Source organism: Pogona vitticeps, chromosome 4 (genome assembly GCF_051106095.1).
Source record: "Pogona vitticeps strain Pit_001003342236 chromosome 4, PviZW2.1, whole genome shotgun sequence".
NCBI classification, from domain to species: Eukaryota; Metazoa; Chordata; class Lepidosauria; order Squamata; family Agamidae; genus Pogona; species Pogona vitticeps.
Genome location: NC_135786.1, coordinates 5,976,862 through 6,003,921, shown reverse-complemented (window position 1 = coordinate 6,003,921; position 27,060 = coordinate 5,976,862). Strand labels below are relative to the sequence as shown.

General features: G+C 44.5%; 2 protein-coding genes across 14 annotated transcripts in view; both read right to left on the bottom strand.

Annotated features, from left to right (window-relative positions):
* Positions 1–20,031, bottom strand: part of DNAJC5 (DnaJ heat shock protein family (Hsp40) member C5) — a 62,240-nt gene extending 42,209 nt beyond the window's left edge. The window contains exon 1 of one of the 3 annotated variants that reach the window (XM_072996696.2): positions 19,699–20,031. The gene's annotated coding sequence lies outside the window, so the exon portion shown is untranslated. Of the gene's footprint in view, positions 1–3,685; positions 3,705–18,295; positions 18,606–19,698 lie in introns of those variants that run through there. The other 2 variants (XM_072996693.2, XM_072996697.2) reach the window with 2 other exon arrangements.
* A 2,886-nt stretch (positions 20,032–22,917) lies between these two features.
* The window catches only part of TPD52L2 (TPD52 like 2), a 32,409-nt gene continuing 28,266 nt past the window's right edge, over positions 22,918–27,060 (bottom strand). For 6 of the 11 annotated variants that reach the window (XM_020812393.3, XM_078391984.1, XM_020812394.3 and 3 more), the window contains 2 exons: positions 25,606–25,654; positions 22,918–24,879 (listed from right to left, as the gene is read on the bottom strand). In XM_020812393.3, the coding sequence (XP_020668052.2) occupies positions 24,784–24,879; positions 25,606–25,654 (145 nt within the window). In that variant the 3' untranslated portion in view covers positions 22,918–24,783. Of the gene's footprint in view, positions 24,880–25,605; positions 25,655–26,917; positions 26,960–27,060 lie in introns of all 11 variants that reach the window. The other 5 variants (XM_020812390.3, XM_020812389.3, XM_078391982.1 and 2 more) reach the window with 1 other exon arrangement.

Genomic DNA, 27,060 nt, shown 5'->3' with positions numbered 1-27,060 from the left:
TTCAATGGTTTTCCCTGCCAGTAGAATGAGAATCTTTTTTCTTTGACAGATCCAAAGTATGGCAAACACGTCTCTTGCAGGGCAACAATGTCCATCTGCAGCCTACTTAGTTCCATGTTGATGACAGCTGTCTTGTGTGCGACGTCTATTTCCTGCAGGTCGTCAGAAAAGCCAGGAGTCATTGTCCGAACATTCCAGGTGCCCAACTTTAGGGCAAAAGTGTTCTTATGATTATTGCATGGTGCAGGGTTATCGAACTGATTGTCAGCTTTCACCCTAAACCCCATGCACCTCGTGAAGTTAACAGACCGTGGTGAGGCAGCACCTTACTGGCTGACAGCTGCCCAGCTTAAGGTGGGTGGTAGCTACCTAGTGAGGTGCAATGACCTTTCCCACCGCCAGAAGTAGCCCCTGGCGTCATGCTCTATGCCAATCGAGCAAAGACTTATAACTAGTAACTGCTACTTCCCATGTTGTTTTGATGCTATATGCAAAGCTGAAGGGTCCTCTCCAGAACATGAAGCTTGGGTAAAATAATATGGAGGATAGGTTGTTACCCAAGGAGCAAATCCCCCCTCTCCACATCGCTGAAATAGTTCAATGGAAAGGCAAGAGCCAATACAACTGGTTCCAGCGATGTCGTAGGAGTTGCCAAAGTGTGACTGTACACAGTCACGAACCGCCTTTTAAGAAGGAAGGCCAGGAAAAAAACATAATTAATTAATTAATGGATCCAAAGGAGAGACTGAAATGGGTTGCACTGGCAAAGAACCACAGGTGCAACTGGAGTTCTGTATTCTCTTTGGATTGTAACAATACACACTGCCAAAGAGACAAGCCACTGTTTCAGATAAGAAACAGCCAGTTTCTCCAGTAAAAGGAACTACTGTAGTCTTACGTGCACATTTTTTAAAAATTCAAAATATGCCATTCACGGGCTTTCAGGTCCAGAGATTCTGGGAATCATAAAAAAGTGAAGTTGGAAGGGGCTTACAAGGCCATCAAGTCCAACTCCCTGCTCAAGGCAGGAAGACAATCAAAGCAGATCTGCAAGGTAATGATCTAAGGTTTTCTTGAATGCTTCCAGGGTTGGAGCCCTCACCACCTCTCAAGGTAACTGGTTCCACTGTCATACTGTTCTAATTATATCATGTCATCAACTTAGAATGATCTGAGACTTCTATCTCTTAAATTTCAATTGCTGAATGGAAGAAACTTCTGCAGAGACAAAATTATCCACGATCCCTTTCACCAACACTGCTTCACTCATAACAGCAGAAAAGGCATTCTCTCCATGCCTTCTTTGCAAGCTTCCTGGAGTCACTGAGGTTACTAGGTACAGCTTTGGTCTGATCCCCCTTTAGCAGAGCTTCAGTCTTTGATCTTGAAAATACAAGTCAAGTAAGTGTAAGAAATTTTAAATTAGGGATGTGCACTAAGCACAAACATTCAGATTCGGAATTCCAGCTCTTTGGATTTTGGAATTTTAAAAATTCAGAATTTCCCAATATTTGGAACTCCATTATCGTCAATACGAGTATGAATACTATATAGTCGTTATTTTCTTCTTTTAAAAAACACAAACAGGGAAAACATTTTAAAATGATTTCCTTGTGGTCTCCGACACCTTCCCAGTGACTGGGCCAAACAAATAAGAGTGCACAGCAACAGCCAGCAGTGCGAGGTATTAGGAAACGACTGTCATGGGTATACGGACTGAATCCTAAACAGTGGAAATACCAGCAGGAAATGTAAGGCGCACTGGGGAAGCAGAGGAGAGATCGCACTGGGGAGGTGGGCACATACCCTGGGCATTCCTGGCAGGCAGGCGGGATGATCAGATAGCCCATGGTGGGTGGGAACAGTGCCAACAGCACGGGGGCACAAGACAGCGGAGTAAGTGAACACAACCTTGAGTAGCCGTTGGAAGCACAAAAGAGGCAGGAGGAGAGGGCAGGAGGCTGAAGCATGGGACACCTAGTATTGTAAGCAGAGAGTGCCATTCTCTCTTACTTAAAGGGGACTTCGGGGGAGCCCAGCCATGGTAGAATGACCTTAGGCAAAACAAGTTTTTTCCTACAGATCCACGTTTCAGGCATGAGCAGTGTGGACTCACAATGTCCAGTGCCTAGGAAAACACTCTCTCACTGGGCACACTAGTTGGTGGGCAAGACAGCAGTCCCACTGCCACCTTGGCCAGACCTCCCCAAACAGATTCCTTTTCAGTCCACTATGAGAAGGGATTGGTCTCTTTTGGCTTGCAGGACTCCTGCATGTACGGCTCTGCGATGTCCTTCCTCTGGGGTGGTGCTTCTGGAGGGCAATTCTCTGCCAAACTTGCTAAGATGGTGGCCCCTCAGTGATAGCCAGACTTTTCACTAGCTGGTGCTGCCTGTGGTGGCAAGCTGGCTGGCACTGCTAGCCACTCTTGCTGCTGCTTGGTATCTATCGCCCATCAAGAAGATTCCTAGAATATTCTACTAGTTCTTCCACAAAGAGGCAATCCTGCAGTGAAACAGATCCTTTAGCTTGCTAGCATGGCCACCACTTCAGGCTGGACAAAATGCAGCTCTCCTTCTATGGAATCCCCCATCCACCCTAACTGTCACCTCATCATGCCCTCCGTTAGGCCAGCCAAGCCCTAGAGGTTTGGGATCAGCTGGCTAAGGATGGCTGTCTCCCCACTAAGGACTTTTGTTTCGATGCTTTGGAAGATGCAACTCATATTATCCTACACTTCTCTGTCCAGAGGACCAGCCACTCCAAGTCTCCAGTGCCAAACCATGGTGTACCCTTTGCTGCTCCAACACTCTTTCAAGCAGGCAGAAAGTGAAAATTTATAGGAGTAAATGGGGCTCCAAATATTAGGAAATATTACAGATTTTCAAACGATCACATTCAGATATATTTGGAATTATCCAAATACAGCATTATTTGTTGAATTCCAAATATTTCTGGTTTCCTATTTTAAATACTTAGTCATTATTTCTCAGTGTTTGGAATTAGCCTCATTAGCTATTTCTGAACTTAAGTTCATATATAACCTGCCTTCTTTCAAGCAAGCATCTAGAGCTCAAGAACTGCTTTTAACTACTCTGTTTTCCTGAAAATAAGACCTAACCTGAAAATCAGCCCTCAGGATGCTCTTAATATAACCCCTACCCCAAAAATAAGCCTCAGTTAAGTGAAACCCCACCCTCCACTCTTGTGCAGCAACCAGAATTTATTTATTTATTTATTTATTTGATTTTTACCCCGCCCCTCTAGACCATGTCTACTCGGGGCGGCTAGAAGAAGATGACATGAATATATTTGAATAAATGTAGATTGTTGTGCATGAAAAAATAAAACATCCCCTGAAAATAAGTTCTAATGTGTTTTTTGGAGCAAAAATTAATACAAGACCTTATTTTCTTATTTTCAGGGAAACACGGTATGTTACTGGAGCTTGTTTTAAATCATGTTACAACACACTTTCAGACTGAGACCACATTCAGCTGACTGCTATACAGATGATACAGAAACACCGCCTGTTTAGAATGAGATTGGCAACAACAAATGTGATTATTGATTAAAGGTTTAATGCTACCACCAATTATCTGGTGACAAATGCATAAATCCAACTGGTAGCCCCAACTAGAGTGGACCTACTGAATCATGGAGGTTCACGTATCTATTGTCTTACCAAGCAATGATTGATTCAATTGTCTTCTCTAACTGGGACACCTATTTGGATAAAGATATATAAAATGTTTATTGTATTAAACACTGTATATAGCTAAACTTTAAAAAATCATTTCAGAAGGAAACAGATGAATGTTGCAAAACACGATCTTAAGACAGAACTCAGAAATTCAAAGGCCATGCATTAAAACAGATCCATAACATGATTTCTGTTTCTCTCAAACAACATTGCTCAGCTTAAGAAGCTTTTCCCTGCCTTTATCCCAGTGGCTGCTATTATAACAGCATTATACTGTACATTATCTTCACTTTCATACTCCACACACACACACACGTTATCATCTCTATTTTGAGTCCTGAAGAAGGGATAACTACAACCTAGCCTTCTTGTTCTAGGCCTGATCTGTTCCCCTTGTTTGATGTAAATGTTCAGAGCAGATATTTTTAAGGGTTCATTTCATGCTGTACCTTGGTGGACAACTGTGGCATTCCAGACACTGTTGGACTCTTAAGTTTCACTAGCCCTTCCAGCATAATCAAAAGTGAAGGACTACAGGAGTACCAATCCACACAGTATCTGGAGGACAACAGCTGCCTACCTTGTTCTAAAAAAAAACAAGCCTCTCTTCAATCAGCAAGGAAGGGACTGATGGGGAAGATATTCTTACATGTTTGAACCTAGGGAGAGTGGAAGTATCAGTTAAAGAAGGTCTAGATCTAAGGTATTTTTAGCAGTTTTGGCTGTTCGAACTGTAACAAACAGCAACACTACAGAGAAGCCAAAGCCTGTATCTGAATAAATTCCTGGGGGCCAATTAAGGACAAAAACCTATACGTGTATCTATTCAGAGGCAAGTCCTGTTGAAGCGGACGTGGGCACAGGACCTCTTCAGTCAACACATGCTAAATGTGAAGATAGTACAATGTTGTTGTTGTTTAGTCATTTCCGACTCTTCCTGACCCTATGATGAGAGCACTCCAGATAATACAATAACCACAAGCATATCCTGGCATGTAAAAGGTATTACACAAATAAATGGGACCCTATCAAACACTTGTTGTTTAGTCATTTAGTCATGTCCGACTCTTCGTGACCCCATGGACCAGAGCACGCCAGGCCCTCCTGTCTTCCACTGCCTTCCAGAGTTGGGTCAAATTCATGTTGGTAGCTATTACAAGACCTACAAATTGAGTGTATATACTCACAGAAGTAAATTGCCCCAGATTACTGCTGATGTCTTGGAAGACAAAGGACTCAATCAAGTATCTTTCCTTGGAATGGAGGAAGATCAGCCCTTCGGTGAGTAGAATGTAGAGCTCCACCACAAGCAGGATCAGTAAGAAGGTGATGACTGATACGGAAGGCCTCCCTAGTGAAGCATTCAAGGAGCCAGGCCCGCTGATTTTGTGAGGGTCCTCCTGTCATCTGAGCAAGGGTACATGTGCATGGACAGATGAGCCTGCTGCCTCCTAGGATGGTGGCAGTAGCTATAACTCAAGGTAGGGAGGTGATGAGGGGCAGGGGAGCGGTGGGCATCCTATTTTGCCAAAGCAAAATGAAGAGCTGAGCAGAAAAAAGTTTGATGATTTGTTTTGTTTCAGCAAAACAGGATCCTTGAACCAAAACATGAAACAGCCCAGTTTGAGGTTTTTTTCCTGATTTGTGGTTTTGTTCATGCCGTTCACTATTCTTTAACTCAAAACAGTTTTCCTCAAATGTATAGAAATGTAAGTCAGCTCTTGAAAAATCGTAACAGGAAGAAAAAAAACCTGGAGAATGAAAATTTTTAAATATGTCATCTTCCTTACTTAATTACTTTTTTATTTACTTGCTGCCTTTCCCCAAGTACTATGGTCCAATTCTTCCTTGGATGCTCATGTCCTTGTTTACAACCCCTTACTATGTTTACCACCATATTTGCAAACCTCTCTACAGTTATGAAGATTTTAACCCCGGTTATGAAAGCTAGTATTGTCAACGCTCTACTGAGAACCTTAAACCATGTAACAAAGGAAAGACCTGCTTCCCTAAGGTCAACAAAATTAAGGTAGCAGATTAATAGGATAAAATTGCAGGAAGTGGCACTCACTCCAAGGCTGCAGTGCAGATATTTAACTTCCAGAAACAAACCTCTATGGAAACCATTCCAAAAACCTGCCCATGCATCCACAAGAAAACAATCATTTTCCTCTAACCATTAAAACAGCAAAAGAAATGAGGCTCCAAACACAAAAAAAACAATTTCAAATCCTACAGGGAAAAGCACTTTATAGGGTTGATTTGGGAATGAAAAAGCAATACAGCAGGAAAGGACTGATGGACTGATTGATTGATTCCTACCACACTTTTGTCCTCAAGGGACACCTTGAGTTACACCTAGCTGAGATACAACTTTGGTAGCTTCTTTGAGTCCCCTTATCAGGAGACAAGAAACAACCTTGGGTCCCCCTATCGGAAGAAAGGCAGCCTATAAATATGACAAATAAGCAAGCAAACAAACATTCAGCCTCAAGCCTAAGGGCCCAATAAGCCGGAGAAGTAATCACATTGAGTATCCACTATTCCCTGCTGGACAGCTCCAAAGGAAACAATGCCTTCCACAGAGATACCTCTTAAATTTAACACTGCCTTTTTGCCAAATATGGCACTCAAAAGCATTTTCAGAATAGTAAAATTGAACAAAAACAAGCCCATAACATATCAGTTAAAAACAACACTTGAATAAAGAGGATCAGCATCCAAACACATAAGACACTTTTCAACAGCAATCCAAGATTCCCCACATCTTCCAGTTACAGACATGATTCTGAGGCTTATCTGAAATGACCTTTACGTCTTAGATCACCAGTGAACATCTACAGAGCATGAAGACAAAAGTCCAGTTAAAGACAGAACATGTTCAGAAGTTATGTTAATTAATGTGTTATCTGTATTCATTGATTCATTGTCCCATTCATTAAGTAAAACATTCATGTGATCATCCATTAAATGGAGCTGGCAAATACAGAATATATGTCTAAGCACAAATTCCTCACCTGGTGGTTCCACTATCTCCCTCAGTAGTACAGCATTAAATGCAATTTAACCTTAGTAGTAACCATTATGGGAAAATTGTATTAGTGCAAGACAGTAATGACATTTCAGCACTATAAGCACAGAACAGGAAGAACCACAGAAAAAAATTGACTTCTTTGCCACATTCTTCCCAACAGACTCCTGGTTGTTGAAAATACTTCATTTGTAAGCTTTATATGTTGTATATTTTCCTTATAACTCATAAGATATGTTGAAACACCAGAAGATTTAAAAACTTGCCAGTAAGCCAGTGTAGTTTAAAGACTAGATGGAACTACACAGGTGCAGGAGATTAGAATCAGCAAGGCAGGGTAAAAATCTATTCTGGTTCAATTATGTAAAATGCCAAGAATGCATTTGCATTTAAAAGTCCTGGAAATATATGACTTGCCTGAAATTCAGTGTCAGCAAAAGCAGCCACATAAAATGGATTAAGAAGTACAAGAGTCTTGAGGTGTTTTAAACACTAACAAGTTTCATTTCATAGTCTTCTGCACTGCAGCACTCTTCATCTGCATCTGATGAAGTTAACTTGATTCTATAAAACCTTATGTCAAATAAGCTCTAAGACTCTTTCCTATTTTTGCTGGAATAAGCTAACACAGATATTTCCTGGAAATAAGGAACTGCTGGGATATCAAGCAACAAATCTACTTAAAACTCAAATTCTTCATACCATATTTTTGTCAGTGACTTAAACAAGTAGACAATACTTTCCATGTTTATATTTAAAGATGCATCATAACACAATTTGAAAGTTACTTTATTCAACAAGCCAGTATTTTATAATCATCTACCATCAAAGACAAATGTGTTAACAGTTCTTGCCTATTTGGGAGTAATTGATTTTGTAAGGCCCAGTCAAGACGTTTGAAGTTACAGGCTTATCACCTACAGGCTTATTACCCATTTGGCAAGGCTGTTCTGTTTTCAGAATGGAAATGTCTAACGTATACACAGAGTAAAGTTATTTTTTTTAAAGGAGCCTTTTAAAAATCTACCACATGGCCTGCACAACTCAAACTAGGTATCCCAGCACGTGGTGTCGCACTCAACCCTCTCTTATCACTTCTTATCCTTGAAGGTATTTTTTATTTATTTATTTTATTGGATTTCTACACAGCCCATGTAGACCAAAGGTCTATTCTGCTATAGGTATAACTATAAAAGCAGGCAACGGAAAGTGGAAAGACAACACTGAGTTAATCATCATCATCATATGATGTCAAGTCAATTCTAGTAACCTTTTTCAGGGTTACCACCTTCAAAAACACATCTCAGTGCTACATCTGCCAGCCAACCTCTGGTACAACCATTACTCACTTGACAGAGATAACTAGAAAGAGGTTAGTGAATCATCTCTGTATGCACTTTGTTTCAGGAACACACTGGTGACATGTTCTGCTTTCTAGGAATATTTTTTAAAGTTTACTTCACACAATATGAATCCGTACTCATATTTCATGTCTGTTTGCATTAAGACGGGATGGGCTTTGTGCATCCTATGAAACACATGCAGCCTCCCACTGGAATTTCAGCAGTCCCTCAAGGGCACCCAACTTTAAACAGTTAAAAAAATGTGTGTTTTGCTTTGTTTTTGCCAAATCTGGCCTATTTCTGCTGCCAGAAACCACAGGAGCTACAGTTTTTTACTCTGGGGGTCAAGGTGGATAGGAACTCTCCCCAAATTAAGAAAAACACCACCAAAGTACAGTCATGGCATTTCACCTTCACTTAAAAAAAATCTGGGCCTGATCAGGCCTATGGGTAGGGCAAAAATTTGTCTGCCAAGCTTCCTATGATCATCCATCCTGCATTAATATATGTGCAGGGGGAGACAGGCTCAAAAGCAATAAAGCTGATATATAGTAAAATGTAATAGAATGAATGATCAGAAAAGAAGTATTTTCTAACCAATTCCTGTAAATAACTCATAGTAGTTGTTTAAAAGATAAATGCTAAAGGTCAGGGTTGGATCTACTACGAAACCAATGCAGCTTAAGCTTCACTGCCCCTAATCTCAGAGAGGCCTTAGAAGTGAATTTAGTACACATTTTTACAAAAATTGCGGTAACATATGGAAAAATCCCTCTGAAGAAGGTAACAACGGTTAACTAGCGCTTGTTGCTGGTTGTGAAGTGGTCCCCATAACAGTTCAAGCTTCAGGGCCCAAAAATGTAGGTTGGAGGGGCAGCGATATTTATTTATTTTATTTATTTTAAATATTTTTGCCCCACCTTTCTCCTTAAAAAGATCCAAGATAGCCAAAAACCCAGTTACAGGCTGCTAAACTAATGAAAGTACTTTACCAAAATAGTTTACAAAGCTGTAGCATTGATAATTAAAAACTTTTCAGACTACTTCATAAAATCAGTACAGTGGGATGCCGTCATGGAAAAGCAAGTGTTTTGGAGCTTCGTACATGGAAAAGCAACTGTCCTTACAGCTTTCAACTCAGTAACTTTCTCCTTGAACTTCTTTTAAGCCAGTTTGGATGCCATTTTTCATGAAGAACAAGGAAAAATCAAAAATATCTTTTAAAAACTACATGAGCCAGAAAAGCTCTCTCAAAGACAAGTCAAACAAGGAAAGGCTATAGGAACTGAGTATTTTTAGCCCAGGGAAAAGAAGATTAGAGAGGAATGTATTGACAGTTTTTAAATATTCAATGTTAGATGAAAAAGAGACAGGAGAGGCAGCTTAAGCTGAAGAAAGGGTAGTTTAGTTAACCTTTAGTAACAGCTTCATAACTCCCTCGGGCCTAACAACATCTTTGCTGTGTAAGATATTAAGTCAGCAAGTGTTGCTGAGCCCACATCTGCCAAGATGTACAGAGAAACGGCACTTGCAGAGGAGAAATGCTTGGAAGAGATCCTTTGGTCTTCCCCCTACCTACTAATCCTCCCCTGTAAGGGCTATCAAGGACATGTTATCTCTCATGGAGGCTTACCTCTGGTGATGCCAGCTGGGCAGAACAGAAAATGAAGGCCCACCTGCAGGGTAGTAGCATCAAGGAACACAGAAACATTTAAGCATACCTTCTACTAAGCCTACTGACCCATCAAACCCAACCCTGGCCAACCCTAACTGGCAGTGACTCTTCATGATTTCAGGCAGGATTCTTTCCTACGCCCATCTGAAGGTACCAGGGACCGGAGCTGGAATCTTCTGCATACAAAAGAGTTTTTCCACTACTGAGCTAAAGGTCCTCCCCAATACAGAACCTGATACTCCTGTACCATTAGACCCAACTCTTCTCAGCTTCCAAAATCAGACTACTTCAGGGCCTATTCAATGTGGTACTGTGGACCTACCAAACCAACTGGAACTCTCATTGCAAAAGCCACTAACCAAAACCTTCGCACATGCGGAGGAGCACCTGCACTCCCGCATGCGAGCCTCTTCACACGGGCACTCAGGCGCATGCATGAAGGGGTGGGGAAGCGCTCACACCGGTGCTGGCACTCATGTGTGTGCACAAAGCAGCTGTGGGGAGGGGAGTGCGTGCGGGGGGGGATGAGAGTTCTGTCTCTGCAGCCCAGTCTGGCTCAGGCCACGGACCAGCACTGCGCTGTGGACTGGGGGTTGACAACCTCTGCGTTAGACAACAACTCCTAGAGTTAGCAGGAAAGTTCTGGTGTATGTGAAGCTTCAGGTGGATCTACATGTACAGATGTACCAGCACATAGGTTCACCCAAAGTGCACACTCAAGCTGCCAAGTCCACTGCCATGACAAAAGAGAAAGATGTGATTCAACAGACCTAGCTGCAATAAGCATAACTGCAACAAAGAGGTTCCCCTCCACCAGCTGCAGCATCTGCACAATAGTTCTACTTCTTTGGCATTGTGCCTACAGTGCTTCCCCGAAAATAAGGTAGGGTCTTTTATTAATTTTTTCTCCAAAAAATGCATTCAGCCTTATTTTTCAGGGGATGTTTTATTTTTTCCATGTACAAGAATCTACATTTATCCAAATACAGTCATGTCATCTTCTTCTGGTTGCTGCACCATGGTGGAGGGCAGGGTTTCACTTAACTGGGGCTTTTTGGGGGGGGTAGGGCTTATATTACGAGCATCCTGAAAATCCTACTAGGGCATATTTTCAGGTTAGGTCTTATTTTCGGGGAAATAGGGTATCAGAACTTTGGCTACCAAGACAGTAGAACTATTAACAGGAAAAAAGCACACATGCGCAATGCCAAAAAGAAATGACCCCAAATGCCTCATCTTCCAATAATTATGGGACATTCCCAAAAACCCAGCACTCATAGGCAGACATGTTGTGTGCTTCACCTCACTACACACATCATCAGAGGGATGGTGCTGCACAGTTTGAGGACCTAAGACTACATAAAGGTAAAGGTTCCCCTTGACAATTTTTGTCCAGTCGTGTTCGACTCTAGGGGGTGGTGCTCATCCCTGTTTCCAAGCCATAGAGCCAGCGTTTTGTCCGAAGACAATCTTCCGTGGTCACTTGGCCAGTGTGACTTAGACACGGAATGCTGTTACCTTCCCACTGAGGTGGTCCCTATTTATCTACTTGCATTTGCATGCTTTCGAACCGCTAGGTTGGCGGGAGCTGGGACAAGCGACGGGAGCTCACTCCGTCGCGTGGATTCGATCTTACAACTGCTGGTCTTCTGACCCCTGCAGCACAGGCTTCTGAGGTTTAGCCCACAGCGCCACCACATCCCTCGTGCCTCCACATCCCTCAAGACTACATAATTGACCAATAATATCTGAATCATCTGGTCTACTCCCACTGAATGCAGAGACTGACAACAGAAAATGAAGTCAAAAGCGTAATGGCTACCTAACCTGATCTACTGAAATGACTTACAGTAAGTGTTTCTCAGTTTTGCTTCTCGTTCACCAATTACTAAGCTCTTACCTTGTGTTAGTGTCTTACCATGGAAATGTAAGGCACTAAATGCCACATAACAACTTAATACTTAAAAAATTTCATCCTCATCTGAGTGCCAATATGAGTCTCCTATTCTGTTTACTGGTGTGCACATGTATGGACTGCAGCTTTTATTAAGCATTTCATATGTAACAGATTACATATAACATAGGGAAACAGCACAAATCAGCATGAGATCTTTCTTTCTATAATGCAAGAGATAGTGTGAGTTAATTGAGACAATGCTTGGCTACTCAGAGAGGTTGGCTATAAAGCAGCCAGTTTACTTGGCATTAGCAGTTATGCAAAATAGAATATCCTACATACAAGAACAGGCCATAATCTGAAACAAATGCTCAAGCATTCTGCAGTCCTTCCACAATTCAATATTTCATTAGAGAAGCAGAGGGCCACAGGAAGTCAAGCGGCCGTCTGCAACGATTTTCTAACCTGATTTCCAAACTTGCTTGGTTGTTTGGAATGGGCTGTTACAACACTTGCTGTAAGTCATATAAGTGTAGTTCAGGATGCTGAAGAAAAATGCCATGCTCTGGAAAGGTGGGGAGGGAACAATATATAAAAATATTAAGAACTTTCCCACTAAGGGAAAATGATCTTAACTATGGCTTCTCATTATTAAATTATTTCACAAAAAGTTTAGAGGTGATGCAAATTTTAGAAGTTCAAAGGACAGGAAGACCACACAAAAAAAGTAAAATTAAAAAAAGAGAAGAAAGAAAGAAAGAAAGAAAGAAAGAAAGAAAGAAAGAAAGAAAAGGGGGAGGGTGGTTTTAGGTTACCAGACAAATTCCAACAATATGTTGTGGCACTACGTTTACTGGGCCAACCAAAACTGAAGAATGAATTCTGAGCTGACAGTTGGGGTGCTTATCTGTGAGAGAAGGAATAGAGGAAACAGAAACTTCTTTGCAATCAGGTTGTGACATAAAGCAAAGGAAACCTCAAACCAATGGACAAAGCAAAAAAAAAAAAAAAAAAAGCAAAGCGTGCTGCTTATATACCGCCCCATAGCACTTCAAGCACTCTCTGGGCGGTTTCCAAGTTAATTATGCAGGCTACACATTGCCCCCCCCCCCAGTGAGCTGGGTACTCATTTTACCGACCTCGGAAGGATAGAAGGCTGAGTCAACCTTGAGCCGGCTACCTGGGATTTGAACCCCAGGTCGTGAGCACAGTTTTAGCTGCACTACAGCGGTTTAACCACTGCGCCAAGAGGATCTATACTGTACGTATGAATATATGTATGTATTTATTGCATTTTTATGACGCCTTTGTCCCAGTAACAGGACTCAACGTGGCTCATGAACTGTTAAAACAAACAAAACTGAAACAAAGAACATACCCTGTTAAAAACTATTAAGCATAATAATACTGTATCAAAAATAATTTTAAAAACATAAAAAGAATGAAACTACATTAAAAAAATATAAAACTCAGAAACATAGCATTGAACTACATATGTTAAAACCAGCTATTAAAAACCTGTCTGAAGATAAAGCGTTTCACTTCCTGATGAAAAGATGGGGGGGGGGGGCTCGGCCAGCTTCATGGATGAAGGCCTTCCATAACCTAGAAGTGGATCTCTAGAAGGCCCAGTCTGAGAGTTCCCATGAAATGGCCCTGTAAAGGTGATGATACAAAGAAGAGGGCCCCCTTGGAAGATTTTAAGGCTTATATGGAGAGATACAGTAAAACTTTATAGGTCACAGTCAGAACTCTGAATTGAGCCCTGAAATCAACTAGCAGCCAGTGAAGCTGTTGTAAAACAAGGGACTTCCTGTAACCGGCACTAGTCAACGGTCTGGCTGCAGCATTTTGCACCAGCCGAAGTTTCCAAATGGGATGTAACTAAGGCATGTCTCACTTTACCCTGATCAGACAAACGCTCTGTACCCGGATCAGACAAATTGTGCAAATGCGCTCAGAGCTGCAACCAAAGCCTGAGTTTTAAGGGAAGTACAACCCCATCTAACACAGGCTGAAGACCTATTCTCTGATCTGCCTTTCAATTGACCAGAAGTATCTCTGTCTTGTCTAAATTAGGTTTCAATCTGTTTGCCATCATTCAGTTCATTACCAATGTCAAGCACTGGTTTAGAACAGGAATGGCTTCCTTGGAATTAGATGGGAGATAAGCTGAGTGTCATCAGCATACTGGTGGCATCAAACTGCAAAACTCTGGACAAGTTCTCCCAATGGTTTCATGGCAATACTAAACAGCCTCTGGGAGAAAAAAAGAGCCATGAAGGACATCACAGGCCAAAGGGCAAAATGTTATATGGGAGTTCCCCAGCTCCACCTTCCAAATTTGCTTCACTTGGAAGGACCACAGGGACTGCAAAGACAATGTCTTCAAGTCCCATCCCAGAGAGGTAGCTCAGCAGGATATTCTGGTCAATGGTAGTGATACTGGGGCATAATCAAACTAGATTTTAATATAACCATTAGCAGAGAAAAACACAGGCCTCAGAGAAACTAGGTCCAGGAACATTCACTCATAGCTGAGGCAAATGGAGAAACATTCAGATAGTATAGGATTTTCCTTTAGTTACTCTTCCCTGCACCCCTTCACCTTTGATCTAGCAAATGGCCAGCTAAGGAATATGGACAAGGAAGAACCTTCTTCCCCCAGACATTTAGACGCTTCCTGAGCATAAGCAAAGGACACATAAGCACACGATCTACATATCTATAGGTAGTCAATAAGTTAACTTAGTTGGCATTATTACCCAGTGAGGGACTGGATCCAAACTTGGACTACAAATGACCAATAGAATTGTAGTACTTGTATAACTCTTTGTCTGTATCATATGAAACATATGTACACTGTATTTTGGGGGTCTTCTCTGCTTTTAAGGGAAGTCCCAGCTAACCTTTTCTTTGCTGCTATTCAAATAAAATTGGGCCTTTGGTTCAGCTGTTGCATCTATGCCTGATTCCTTGCCAGAGAATCTTAGAACCCAGGTTTGGCCGGTAACAGTATCAGAAGCTGAGGAGAGGTTCAGCAGAAACAACAGAGACACAATCACCCTGTCTAGTTCTTGGTAAAGCTCATCTACCAAGACAACCTGAACTGACTGCCTCATAACTAGACCTTAAGTCAAACTAAAACAAATCTAAATAATCTGCTCTATCTAAGAACCCTTGGAGATGAGAAGCCACCAACTACTATAATACCTCACTCAAAAACAGAATACACTGGAGATTGGCCAATAATCATCTAATACAACGAAGTTCAAAAAGAATTCTTTTTCGACAAAAGTTTTACAATGGCCTCCCTTAAACATGGAGTGGCCTACCTTTCTACAAGGAGACATTTAGTACTCCTCTTATCCACCTGTCCAGTTTCCTCTGGTTGCTTCTTTAAACCAGAAAGGGCCAAGAAACTACATACATTTTGGCGTTCATCTCTCCAGGGATCCTGTACACATCCCTAGGCTGCACAGACTGAAAAGTACCATATTTTTCTGTTTATAAGATGCACCCCCAGCTTTCTAACCCCAAAATTTAAAAAACCTCAGCTTTGAATATTCAGCCTCTGGGCTCCGAATGCTCAGACATTAGGAGTCCCTGTTGCATCTGAGCCTACAGGCTCCACCTCCAACGAGGTGTGTTCAAACTGGTTTGTTCAGCATCAGCTGACCTCAGTTCCATAAGGCTCATGATTCAAGGAAGCTAAGTCTTCTGACTGTAGGAAGCTAAGCCTTGTGATTGAAGGAAGCCTGTTTACAGAGGCATGGTACAACCGTTGTGTTCTCACCGTGTTCTCAGCTTACTTCTGTGTAAAAGACGCCCCTCAGTTTTTAGTGTAATGATTTTAGGAAAATGTAGTGCCTTCTACACGGAAAAATAAAGTAGTTATCATCATGGGACAATCAGGATCCAATGTTACATTGACAAGATTGCATAAACTATAGCATCCAGGTCAGAATGAATTTGAGTGCCTTTAGCAGAAAAATGCCACACAAAAACCAATTAAATCCATCACAGCCAACCCTACCACACACACTATAGGAGACACAAAGAGCAGACAAGCATGGAAAGGAAGCAGTAGTTGGCAAGATGGATGGGGAATCACAAAGAGCTGAAACAGAGAGATGTTCCAAACTGTAAAGAGACTTAACTTCTCTTGTTAATCCTCTGATTATCTTGATCACCAGCACCTTTAAACATTTTAACAACTTGTCAGGCCTGTTAAAGAACTTTGGCAGAAAGGTTCATCTGTAATAAATTTCTCAGGTAGCTTTAACCTCCCCACCCCAAAGAATCGAAACTACCTAAAAGACATGGGTGGCCCACAGCATCCTTAATATGAGCTGTAGGGAAACAATAAATACTCAAATCTACTGCATGACAACATTGGCTTTCTACTGGAGGACTATCAACCAAACCAAAATCCATGGAAGGTTATCCCAGTGTGTTTCCTTTATTTGGCTTTATTTAAATAATAAAATGAAAACATATGTATTTTGAAAGTGTCTTAAAAATGAGTTTGATGTTCACTCTTGGGGTTAAAGTTGAATCCCATGACTGAAATGGTTGAAAATAAATGTTCTACTGACCTGTCCAAAGAGATCATACAATCACTGGTTTCTTTCTCATTTTCATCCCAATCAGAATGTACTTTTGTTAATCACATGGGAAACACTTTGGCACAGCTCACTACCAAATAACCACTCCAGCTCTGTTTTACATAGCTTCCCTTCTATGACCCACCACTGTGCCATAAATGAAAAGGAACTTCACCTTTTTAGCACCCAAGGAGAAAATTACGGAAATAAAACAGCTTGAACTCGTAAGGCAAATTTTATTTTCCTCTGGTACAAAATGATGTACTCTGACTTTGTCCTTTGCCCTTGAGTACACATTGTATTACAAAGCTTTCAGCCTGAAACACAACACAAAACAGCAAGACCTGACAGCCAAAGCTTGCAGGCCACATTACCTGCAAACCGATACTTCAATGGATAAAACACAAGAAAAGTATAAAAACCAGTTAAGTCACGCAAGCACCAGCAAGCAGCATGGGTGGTTTTCACCATCTGCTGCAGGAGGAATACAATCTCCAGGAACATAGTGTGTTCCAGTAACACACTAGTTTCAATGTGCCATCATGCCTAAAATTGCAAGATATTGATAAAGCATGAGAGACAAAGACGTCCATATCTGACTCATCATCCTTACTCATGTTATCCAGAGCATTTCCAAAGCATAAGCTATGGGGTTTGAAAAAATGGTTGTGTCCACCATTCAGCACCAGATAGGGGAGAGCGCAAATCAGAACCTGAATAGATCCACATCTCTTAATTCATTTCAGGGATACAGTTAAGGCTTCAACTCATGAAACCAAAGAAAGTAAATAAGGCTTTGAGAATACAAAGAAGGTAACAATTCATGTTATTCATTAAGCAAGGAGGTGCGACCTCTTTATTCTCTCGCACATCCATGTCCCTTGTGATTAATCACTGTGAACACACAACAATCGGAGCCCATGACCGAAGCACCAGAGAAATGAACCAAAATGGTGCAGACAGGGCTCCCCAACTTGGCACGAAGGATATGCAGGTCAGCAAAAAGATGAGGAGTTTCCCCGGCCCGCTTTGGATAGAAGAGATTCCCAAGAATAACCACCGGCTCCTCCCCACAGAAACTACAACTCCATCTCTTTTGCCTGCTCTTCAGATGAGACAGAACGGAGGGCACCACAACCACACCAAACAGCCACAGAGCCCCACGTCCTCTTCATCTGCCCCTCATCCTCTTCATCTGCCCCTCATCCTCCTTTCTAACTCCCACACCCACCCACCCCCGCAACAGATCCTTTTCAATTACTTAAGACCTTTTCCTTGGCTTGTTCTCTCTCTCTCTCCTGGCATTAACATTTCTTGCCATCCTAGCCAACCAACCAAAACTGAAAGAGAGACGGAGAGGTGTTATGTCATCCCGAAACAGAAACAACCCCCCCCAGAAAAAATCCCAATCCGGTTCCAGTTTTGATCTCTCCCGCACATACACAAGCAGGGACAGCCACTCACACCCCAAATTCCCCCTTCCGCCTCCCACAAAACCAGACCGGCTGCTTCCTTCCCTTCTCCCTATATTCCCCCCATGGCACCCCATCCTCCCCCTCCATCCTTCAGCTGCGCCCCCCCTCCTTGCCTGCCCCACCCCCAACGTGGCTCTTCCGCCTCCCCTCCCCAAGACGACCCACCCCCAAAATCCCTTGCTCCCTCCAGCATCCCAATCCCCTTAAACCCCCCCCATTCATCCCTCCTTCGTTCCACGCCTCGTTTCCTGACAGCAACCCCCACCCACCCACCCACTCCCCCCCGAGTTCACAGCCCCTCCCCAGCATCCCACCCCCACCCCCCAATTTCACCGCCGCCCCTCCTTCCCCCCCCCGCTTCCAAAGCACAGCATCAGGAAGAGCGACTCCCTCCCCCCACCTTCTGCCTTGAAACCCGAATGCGACAGACAGAGCCCCCCCTCCTTTCCCCCCTCCTCTCCCCTCCCCTCCCCCACTCCCTTCCTTCCTCCCCCCCCCGTTCCCGCCTCCCGGGCCGCGCTCGCCTGAGGCGAAGCCAAGCCTCGCCTGCTTCCTCCGCCTCACCTGCCGCCTCCGGGCCGGGTCGCTGAGGGGCGGGTCGGATCCTGCGCCGCTTCTACGGCCGCCGGGCTAAGCACCAGAGGCGGGCGAGAGACCGTGAGGGAAGGGAAGGGCGGATGGATGTATGGATGGACGGAAGGATGGCGGCCCGGCAGGTGAGAGGAAGCCGGCCGGCCGGCGACACCACCACCAGCACCAGCACGGAGGAGGAGGAGGAGAAGAGCGCAGCGGGCCGGCGGGCGGGCTGAGGGACGGAAGGGACGGGCGCGCCCGGGAACGGCGTGCGTGAGCGTGCGGGCGTGCGCGCGCCCCTCGCGAGGCGGCGGCGGCGGCGGCGAGGAGGAGCGCGCCCCCGCGGTCCTTTCTCCCCTCCCTCCGTCCCTCCCCGAGACGTCCCAAAGCCGCGCTCGCCCTTCCCCCGCCCAGCACCCTCCGCGCAGGCGCAGATCGGCTCGCCCGCCCACCACCCAGCCAGTCTCCGCCCACTTAGGAAGCAAAAAAAAGGAGGCGGGTCCTGGGGAGGGGGAGGAGCCGCAGCGAGACCACCCCCCCTTCTGGCTCGCGCACGGGGGGGGGCTCAGATTCTGTTGGGAACAGCCGAGGGGCGGGTTCTTGTTTAAAGGCTTGCCACAAGGGCCCGATCCATTTACCCTCGGGGGGGAGCAGAGCCCTCTTTGCATGGGGGGGGATGATGAGACACAGACACCACCCACCCACCCAGACGCATATATTTATACACGGAAGCCCACGGGCAGCTTGGCTTTCTGAGTCAGCGGGGGGTAGGGGGTGACCCGGATCGTGCGGGGGCGTTGCATTCACACGTGGAGAGATGCAGGGCCCTGCCTGGATGTTCTCTACCTACGTACGTACGCACGCACGCGTGCCCCTTGGGTCTGTACTGTCTGCACAGATGCACACTCCTTGTATGTTCTGTATGCAGAGAGCGATAAATACATCGATCGTGTTCTGTGTGTATATAGAACATAGGAGTGTGCGTCTGTGCGGACGCAGGGCCAAGGTGCATCCCTACGTGCGCGCGCACATAACCCCCCCTTCCCACTGAGGGCTGGAACCGTGCGTGTGTGTGTGTACGGGGGGGGGTTGGAATCCCGGCTCCCAAAGGCCGCTGACGCCCGGCCGGCCGCCCGATCAAGCCTCTGGCCCGCTTAAGCCAGGTTGCCTTGAGGGCCCTCCTTTTACTATGGGGCCAGGTTGCCCTGGCGGCCCCCCCCCCCCAATACGCGGAAAGGGCCCCCCTGCCCTGCCCTGGGGTGCTTTTGCCCCCGGGATGCTTTGCAAGCCCCCTCCCCCCCAAAAAAGACCGTAACCCTTTGCAAGGGCGATGCAGGCAGGGCGTGAGCGCGCTTCGCTGGCAAGGGTCTCTCGCGCCCCGGGGAATTACTCACGAGTAACGGGGAGGACGGTGCGGGATCGCGGCCTGCCGGTGCTGCTGCAGAGGCACAGGGCGAACCCTTTTAAAAAAGCGCTTCTCGCCGCCGGCGATCTTGGTCACGGCGGGCAATCAATCCTCTTAATCGCCCAGCAAATCCGGCTCAAGGGTGCAGGAGGCGGCGGCCCGGCGAGATCCGGCTGCACCGAACGGAAGAGCCGGCCCCGCTCGTAAAAGGATTGCAGCAGCATTTATGGGAAGCAAAATAATTTGCTTGCAAGGGTGGAAAGGAAATGGGGCTATCCTTAAAAAAAAATAAAAAATGAAATGGCTATATGTTCCCTGACCGGGAATCGAACCCGGGCCTCGTGGGTGAGAGCGCCGAAACCACCAGGGAAGCTTGTGAATGAATGGGCTTCCCTATGCAGCTACTTCCAACACATTTGCAAGCGCAACTCCCACTTGAAGTCATTCTGCTCAGGTACTGCCAAAATTTCAGGAAGGCCACCATAGGTTGGTTTGGTTTTTTTTTTAAAGGTTATTAAACTTGCGAGGTTTCCTAGAGAAGCCCATATTTTACTCTACAAATAAATAAATATTTAATCCAGATGAATACAATATAAATGTTACCATAAAATGTATATACTGTATTAGATCTATGATAATGAATATTATATATTATTTAAATCAATAATTCAACCATGGAGCACATATCTATTAATAATAATAATAATAATAATAATAATTTATTGTCATTGTAAGTATATACACATACAACGAAATTCACAGACACCCAGAGACCAGACACATGCACACACATAAAATTCCCAAACACTCCCCACCCACTAAAAGTCCCCCACTAAAAATACAAACATCTACACTGCAGGCTAAGTAACACAGTCCAACTAAATATTCACTACTAGTGGTCTTTAAGCTCATTATTAAGTGCAATTATAGCTCTGGGATAAAAACTATTGAGAAAACGTGTGGTCCGAGTCTTAATTGTTCTATATCTTCTGCCAGATGGTAACAGTTCAAAAAAGTTATAAGCAGGATGGGAAGAGTCTCTCAGGATGCTATGTGATTTCCTTAGACAGCGGGATGTGAAGATGTCATCCAGGGTTGGTACCTGGAGCCCGATGATATTCTGGGCAATTTTAATGGTTAATACATAAAGTATTAACAAGTGGCAGCTGCCAGAATGCAAGTGAGGTTTTACTCCAGAGTAAGTAAAAGCATATAATGGGACTGTGCCCATCAGCTATATGCGGCATATTCCTGCACAAAGTTATATCTAAGTTAACTACAGATCAAAAAGTAGCATTGAAGTCAAGAGGTAATCAATCAACTCAAGTTTGTTAGACCTCAAATTCTCCAGATTCTCCTCAAATTCTCCAGATCCTGAAGCTGAGGCTCCAATACTTTGGCCATCTCATGAGAAAAGAAGACTCCCTGGAAAAGACCCTGATGTTGGGAAAGAGTGAAGGCAAGAGGAGAAGGGGACAACAGTGGACGAGATGGTTGGACAGTGTCACTGAAGCGACCAAGATGAATTTGATCCAAGTCCGGAAGGCCGTGGAAGACAGGAGGGCCTGGCGTGCTCTGGTCCATGGGGTCACAAGAGTCGGACATGATTTAACGACTAAACAACAAAGTAAAGTCATGCGGGTTGTGACAGGCAATGAACAAAGTACCCATTATATGCCCCACACCTTGTTAAACTGGCAATTCAGCGCTGCAACTCACCCATTCACTCACTGTGGAGTAAAATTCTACTTTATGTTCATTATTACTTACAGAAGAGGAGAATGAACAGTTGAGTCAGAATACAAGAGGCACAAGGTTCGTGATACATTTGCACTAAGCTCAATAGTAACTATTTACAATAGCTCAATGACAATGAGCATATTGTGAAAGGTCTATATTCGTGGTTCCCACGTGTTCTTGGACCAAAACTCTCAGAAGCCTTTGCTACTTGCTGTGCTGGCCAGGATTTCTGGGAGTTGTAGTCCAAGAACATCTGGGGGACCTAAGGTTGGGAACCACTGAGAAGAGACAGCTGCAGAAAGGAGTGCAGTCCAATTGATCTGTTAAAGAGTTCACGCAGATTTCACACACACACTTATAATTGCCCTAACCTAATTTTACTTGCCCCCTCCTACCTCACTACTCATCAGTGCTATTCCTTCTATAATCACCTCCAAGCTTTAACTTTTTTCTTCACAATTGGCCGTGGGATTTTGGGAGCAGTAGCAGAAACAGTACCTTCTCTAAGCTTCTGAATCATTCTAAGGTGCCCTTATTTCCAGCTTCATTGCCAGCTCACACTACACCAACCATCTCCACTTCTTTGACAACCTCTGAGCAAACCATTCATCTTTCCGATTTCATTCCTTGCAGCCAAAGCCTTCCACCTTGAGCTTCCTACTTCTGCTCTGTTGGCCCTAATACATCACCCTCCTGCAATCACGTTGAGAGGGGCTGAACGCGATGATCCTGAGAGTCCCTTCCAGCCCTGCAGTTGTGAAATTGTCATTATCCTGTAACTCCCAGGAAGGAGTAGGGATCCTTTAGTCTCGAGAGACTATGGTAACATGCTTTGTATGGAGGAATTGGAACAGCGTCTAGTGTGGCTGAGAAGGCCAATTCGAGAGTCACAATCCCTTCCACACTGAGGACAAATACAGTCTGTCCCCTGTCCAGCTCCCTGATTTTGCTGCTTTTGTGACTTCCTCTTTGCCTCGGCCTGCTGGACAAGGGTCTCTTCAAATTGGGAGAGGCTGTGATGCACCACCTGCCTCCAGGCTGAACGCTCAGAGGTCAAGGTTTCCCATCTGTTGAGGTCCATTCCTAAGGCCTTCAGATCCCACTTGCAGATCTCCTTGTATCGCAGCTGTGGTCTCCCTGTGGGGAGATTTCCCTGCACTCATTCTCCATACAGGAGACCTTTTGGAATCCAACCATCAGCTATTCTCACAACATGCCCTAGCCAATGTAGACGTTGCATGTATACATGCTAAAAATTCCAGCTCGTTCTAGGACTACTCTATTTGGAACTTTGTCCTGCCAGGTGATACCAAAAATGCGTCAGAGACAATGCATATGGATCGTGTTCAGCTTCCTCTCCTGCCATGCACAAAAGGTCCAGGACTCACTGCAGTACAGGAGTGTACTTGGGACACAGGCTCTACCGACCTCCCAGGTAATGTGGAAGCCTAAACAAGACAACAGGCACTTTGCTTTTCCAAAAGGCATATTTTATTGTCAAAGTTTTTTTTCCCAAATAGTCAACTGCACAGAGAAGGAACAGTTCACGCTGTTGAAATAGCTCCCTGTCACACTGAGGCAGCTTCTTCCAATAAATGCCAGCAAACAACCCTTCACACCCTTCAGATTCTTCTGCATCTACTGTGCCAGTGACAAAGGACACGGGAAGAGTTCTACAGTCTGCAGTTCAGGGTCAAAGCTTGCTTCTCAAAGGACTAGGGAAGGACAGCCAGGGTTTGGGGGGTGGGGAGAGAATAAGATAATCCCACTATAGTCTGAAACCTTTGCTTCAAAACCAGCAGCTTCACTGATATGTGCTTGAAATTCTCACTGAGCCTCTAAGGCACAGAAATGTTTAGAGAACCAAAAAAGGCACATCCGCCTTGGGGGAACTAAAGGCCAGGAGAGCAGTGGGCTCTTGGCCTTTTCAAAAGCACAGCTGTTCCAAAGAACTACCAGTACTGGGTGGAAACTGGTGGACAGCAGATGGGTTATCACCAGGGAAAAATGTAAGGACGTGGGGGGGAGGGAAGAACCACAGGGAGCGGATTTCATAACTGTCTCAAGCATATCAAAATATTTAAAAGGAGGGTCCTGGAAGAAAAGGCAACATGAATAAGGAAAGAAAAAACAAAACAAAAAGAAGATATCTTCAGAAGTGAGGATCCTGTATTCTGGCAAGTATTCCCTAAGCTGATTAACTGGGCAGTTGTTTAAAGATGCTTCTAAGGAACAGAGGCTCAGACCTAAGGGGAGAGAAGCAAGTTCCACACACTCAGGAGAGAGCAAGAAAGAGAGCACGCAAGAACAAGCGCAAGCAAGTGTGGGACAGTCACACACCACTGAAATGAACACAAGACTGAGCATGTCTGCATGCGGTTACTATGGTAGGATGCAGAATTTCAGTGCTTCAACCCCTTCCCTCCCCATGCCCAAAATTCTTCACGTTTGAGATATAAAAAGATTATAAAGAAGTTAAGCAGGTGGTGATGTAAGGCCTGTGTTTACACTTCAGCTTCCGCATCCAGAAGGTAGACTGCCCCTAAAGAAAGATGCTCAAAGCCGGTATGTTGTGAAGTCCGCTGCATTCAGCCCCCCGCCCTGCCCCGCCCCCTGCCAAAAGAAAAATAGAGATTCTGAGATTCATTTAAAGCTAGAGAATCTGTGTAGCAAGCTAGACAGTTGCTAAATAGAAGTTCGTTTCAAGATACCCCAAAGAAAGCGGGGAGGAGAATCATTTTTAACTCGCCCAAATGCACCCTTAGTTATATATCTTAGCAGAGGCTGGAAATTTCCAAAGCTTTTCTTGGCTGCTCCCAACTGCAAAGGAAGCAGCCAGGAGCCAATATGTAGCTGAAAGCTATCTATCTACACTGAACAGGAGACAAAGCCAAGTCAGAGCTCAAGGCTCCCTGTATAGCTAGCCTATCCTGCAACTATTCTTTCCATATTACATAAAGAAAAGTTAGCCTGCACATTGAGGCATTTGTGTGGGGTTAGGGAAGAAGAGGAGAGTGCGAGCCTTTGGTGCCAAGGGTGCAATCTGGGCCAAAAACTCACAGGATCTCCATTGCTGACATTCTTTCCAACAAAGAAGAACAGCAATGTATTCCATCTTAGAAACCTTTAGTGTAAAATATATTTAGGTGTAGAAAAAACCTGGGTATTCGTTGTATTGGACCTGAAGAATCCAGCAGCAAAATAATGTCTACATATGATGTATGGATCTCAATCTTCAGAGTGGGACCTGGGTCCCTCTTTTGCTTTTGTCTTGCATGTTGGGAAGAGCAAGGGGAGGGAGTCTCTGGCGGTCAGGCACTGCTACACGGGAGACTTAGAAAGGTGTGCTGTCCTGGGGGGGCTTGTCACCAGTTGCTGATGGGGAGTGGAGCTCATCGGTGCTGTTGTCTCTGCTGCCCACCACTTTGGACTGGAGAAAGAAGGAGGAGAGGAAAAAGAGTGAACGAGACAGAATACAGATGTTAGTCATTCTGCAAGACAATTAGTGATAGACACAAATCACTTCGTGCTGGGTCGTCCAGAGTCACTGGCACAGCACTCCAGATGCCACACATTCCTTTTCAGCTCTCCTGCTCACAAGCCTGCGCGCACTGCTCATTCCGTCTTTGTTGCATAAGTTTCCAGTCCTAGCAGGAGCATGGACTTCCTTTCTCCGCCTCCTCCAGCAGCTGCCCACTCAGATGAGGAGGCAGGGCAGGGATTCTTGCAGCACTGCCTTTGAGCAGCCAGCTGCTAAAGGAGGTGGAGAAGATACGTCTGTGCTTCTGCTGGGACTGGGAGATTGTGTGATGAGGAGAAAAGAAACAGTGCACACCGGCTTACAAGTGGGACAGCCAGTCGGGGGGGGGGGAGGAAAATGCACGGCACACCAACAGTTTAGGATGACTTAGAATAACGTGATTCATGCCCCTCTCTAGACACGAGCAAACTTTGACCAATCTCCTTTACCCAACCTCACTTCTCCCCAACCATTTACAAAAGGAACCGGAAAATGGCCACACTCACTAGGGAGTTGCAGTCCCACCGCCACCAAAATAACATTTCCAATCTTGGACATACTCAATCCATCATGATAGCAGACATCTTCCTTGTTCTACCCCTTGGCTTCACATCCACTTGCAGGATAGACAGTTACCTTTATGGACCCAACTCGGTCTTCAAAGGACTTGAAGGTTGCTGAATTTCTTAAAGAAAAAAATTAAGTCAAGTCAGACTCTGAATTGATATCAAAGCCTCTGAGGAGCTTTCAGGGAAATAAAAATACTACTGCAATAAAGGTCCTTATTAGAAGACTATCTAATCAAGAGCTTTATTTTAAGATGCTAATAGGAAGAGGTTGAGAGTCAGCATAGGTAATTTCTGCAAATGTCACCTGGACAGAAGCCATCATAAATTGTAAGGAGACACAGCAATACACAAAAAGCCATTCAGTGACACCATGTTAAAAAGGTCTGTTGCTTCCTCACCCCTTCATCTATTGCCACTGACCACTGAATTTACAACTCACCCACACTGTCAGTGGAGGGGTCTTGTTATCGGAATGAGGTGAGCCATGGCTAATAAGCTTAGGAAAGTGTCATAGCAGGACATTTAATTCTTAAGAAAAATCTGTGATCCTAATTTCACAAAACTGGAAAAGTAGCACACAACCAACACTGCAGAGCAGAAACTGGCTATAAACACAGGGACTTGAAAGAACAGCTCTGCCAGCTTCATCATTACCAATACACCCAAAGGGGAGGTGGTAATCAGTGCTGAACAAATTGTGTCCAAGCCTCACTGATTAAGCTACCCATGACACTCAACTGCTTGTGGCTGATGTATTTGGTGGGTCAGTGGACTTTATATCTTTTACACAAATCTCAAATGCAAGATTGAGCCAGAGTGGGAGGGGTGGAATTTCCACACTGTCCTTCAGAGTACTTTCTTGAGCTAAGGCACATAAATGTGTCACATGACAAGGCAGGGAATATTTTTCTCTCCTGGGCAACTGACTTTGGGGGAAATGCCAACTGGAGGCTTCAGGTAATAGCTGTTAGAGCCACAGGCGGGCAGAGCCTGCTGCATTGCTATGCCACCTCTCCTGGAATTACACCGAGAAAGGCATGGAAGCCCAGTTCACCCACCCAAGAATTAAGGGGCATGCAGGCTTCCTCTAATCAAAAGCCGCCCACATAAGACATAAGAAAGACAACTCTTTTCTATAACACCCAAATATCAAGGTTCTCTATTAATACATATATATTTTGCTCTGCGAACCCTGATGAAGGGCGAGATGTAAATTCTATGCTTTATTAATTATAATAGCGAACTTCACCTCAAATCCTCAAGTGAACGTAATTGCTCCACCTCACCCCATCCTCCCCACCATTTATTTTTTCCCAAGTATCATGGCATCCTTTGCAAACACTGGTACTACAGAGGAGATGGGACATTTGCTACATTACCTCATAGCTGGCATACTTATCGAGTGGCGAATGGAGTAGCTGCTACTCGGAAGCATTAAGAAGGGGGAAAGGAGGAAACATTAAGAGGCAGTTAAAACCCTTCAAGCAACCACACCCTGCTCATCCCTGTTACCTCCATTCAG